Source organism: Penaeus japonicus, unplaced genomic scaffold (genome assembly GCF_977035675.1).
Source record: "Penaeus japonicus unplaced genomic scaffold, GWHDUDI00000001_assembly GWHDUDI00000014, whole genome shotgun sequence".
NCBI lineage: Eukaryota > Metazoa > Arthropoda > Malacostraca > Decapoda > Penaeidae > Penaeus > Penaeus japonicus.
Window position 1 is genome coordinate 10919842 of NW_028234416.1, and position 2500 is coordinate 10922341.

Genomic DNA, 2500 nt, shown 5'->3' on the forward strand with positions numbered 1-2500 from the left:
GAGGATCTTGTCGGAGCAATTAAAACACACCTGAATAAGAACAGACTTCTGTGCCGAAGACAGGTCGGGTTCTCAGAAGGAAACTCAGCTTCAGATCTGGTATCGGTGCTTCCTAGCTCTCGGAACTTGCACCTCGACCAAAGAGCGGAGACAAAAGTAGTCGCTCTTGGTTTTGCAAAGGCATTGGGTGCTATCTGTCACGAGGATCTGTCAACTAAATCAAGATCATGCAGAATAACGGGAAATTTACATTCTCTAATTTCCAGTTACTTGGAAAACAGAAGTATCGCTGTATCCATAAACGGAACCGATTCTAAAGTCTATCCTGCACCTGCTAGTGTCTCCCAAAGAAGTCTTCTAGGAGCTCCCAGCTGGAATTTATTCTTTGATGACCTTGAGCGCCCTTGATTTCATAGTCATTTGAATATGCTGATAACTTAACAGTCCACCTCAAGCATGCTAGACGAGATAGCATCTGTGCAACAAACCAGCTCCAGTCTATCTTACAGAAAATCTCCCATTAGAGCAAAACATGACATATTGAATTAGTAGCATATAAGAGTCAGTCCTTAATTACATCGAGACGGCAAGTCATTCATAATAAAAATAACACACTCATAATGGACAGCAGAAATAAGAAAGATAAGACCGAAGTGAAAACCCTTAGAGTTATTTAATAACTCTCCGTTTAGCTCTTAATCTAAAGTCATTAGCGTTGAATGCCTTTCAAAACCTCGCATGTCTACGTAGGATCATTCGTTTCCTCAACCCAGAGATGCCCTACATCTTCACAAGTAACAGATAAGATCTGTCATGGAGTACGCTTGTCTTCTGGGAGATGGAGTTGCAAGGATCCACCTCAGCCTACTGGAGAGGATTCAAGATCGTGCAAAATGTATCACTTCTCAGACATGGCCAAATCCCCCCAGGACCAAGACGGACACATTGGAGCACAGGAGAGATGTGGCAGGACGCCAAATCACCCCCCCCTTTTGACTCTAGCCAGGATGGTTGTGGTTGCGATCATTTACACACTCACCCAGCCTCACTCTCCTACTCTTCACAGTCTTGTACAAGGGCCAGCAGAACACCGTGCCGCATCTCTTACTACTCAAGAAACACTGAAGATGCTTTGGGAGGCATGGGAAGTTAAAGGCGAAAAACCGAACCCGAAACACGACGACGGCGCGGGCCGTCAAACACGAGCGGCCCTCAACAGGTTCGCCCCAGAGATTCCTCTCACGAGAACGACACAACACCAAAGGAATTTTGCTTATAAATTTTGTAATAAATGAAATGATATATGTCTTATTAACTTATTCTATTGTAGATACGTTTAAAGCGTATATGAATTCTGTATAAAATTAAAGCAATAGATGAATTCCAAGTTGTCTTGAAATACTGTATACAGTGTCAAACACATCTTTGATACTGTGTACAATATGTCAATAAATGTATAACAAAGAAGCAAAGAAAAAGAAAGAGAAAGAGAGAGAGAGAGAGAGAGAGAGAGAGAGAGAGAGAGAGAGAGAGAGAGAGAGAGAGAGAGAGAGAGAGAGAGAGAGAGAGAGAGAGAGAGGAAGAGAAGGGGGGGGAGAAAGAGAAGGGAAAGAAGGGAAATAAGATAGATAGATTAGATATATGAGATAGATGAGTTATGATGAGAGTGGGAAAGATAATATATGGAAGTGGAGGAGATTAGGGGAGGAGAAAAAGAGAGAAGTGAGAGAGATGAGGAGAAAAGACCCTAAAATGGTGGTTTGCCAAAGATATATGTGACCAGCGTTTTGTTTGCATTCTTCAGCAGTGTTACCGGTGAGACTTTAGACTCTTTACGTCACGCCAGCAGGAAATTATAGGCCACTTAGGCCCGCCTTGGCTCTTGGCTCCTCCTCTTAAGCCAGCGGCGGAAGGCTCAGCGTGCTTTGTGTGTGGTAATCACGGGGAGGAAGGAAATCTCACGCAACTTTGGCTTGGCTTTGGGGGAGAGAAGGAGCGGGGGGGGGGGTTTGAAGAGGGGTGTTTGGGGGGTAGAAGGTATGTGTGTGTGGGTGTGGGGGGGAGGATGAGTTTTCGGGTGGTTTTGAAGGAAAAATGTATTAATGGATTGATTTTATGAAGCTAAATCCAGGACTGGCTTTAGCGCAATGAGTGTCATTTGGTCTCTCTCTCTCTCTCTCTCTCTGTCTGGCTTGCTGTTTGTCTGATTCTCTCTCTCTCTCTTTCTCTCTCTCTCTCTCTCTTTCTTTCTCTCTCTCTCTCGCTCTCTCTCTTTCTCTCCCCCCCTCTCTCTCTCTCTTTCTCTCTCCCCCCCTCTCTCTCTCTCTCTCTTTCTCTCCCTCTCTCTCTCTCTCTCTCTCTCTCTCTCTCTCTCTCTCTCTCTCTCTGTCTATTTGCCTGTATCTCTCTCTCTCTCTATCTAATGAAGCGCTTGGAATGCAATATTGCCACTGCACACACAAAAGCCAACATCTAAACACGCTCTGCTGACCGACAGCAA

At 44.6% G+C, this 2500-nt stretch overlaps 1 protein-coding gene across 1 annotated transcript in view; it reads left to right on the forward strand.

The window, feature by feature from the left end:
* LOC147470509 (uncharacterized) overlaps positions 1-408 on the forward strand; it is a 414-nt gene extending 6 nt beyond the window's left edge. Inside the window, exon 1 of the mRNA XM_086543705.1 lies at positions 1-408. This exon is cut by the window's left edge and continues 6 nt beyond it. Within this exon, the coding sequence (XP_086399831.1) occupies positions 1-408 (408 nt within the window).
* Positions 409-2500: the final 2092 nt, after the last annotated feature.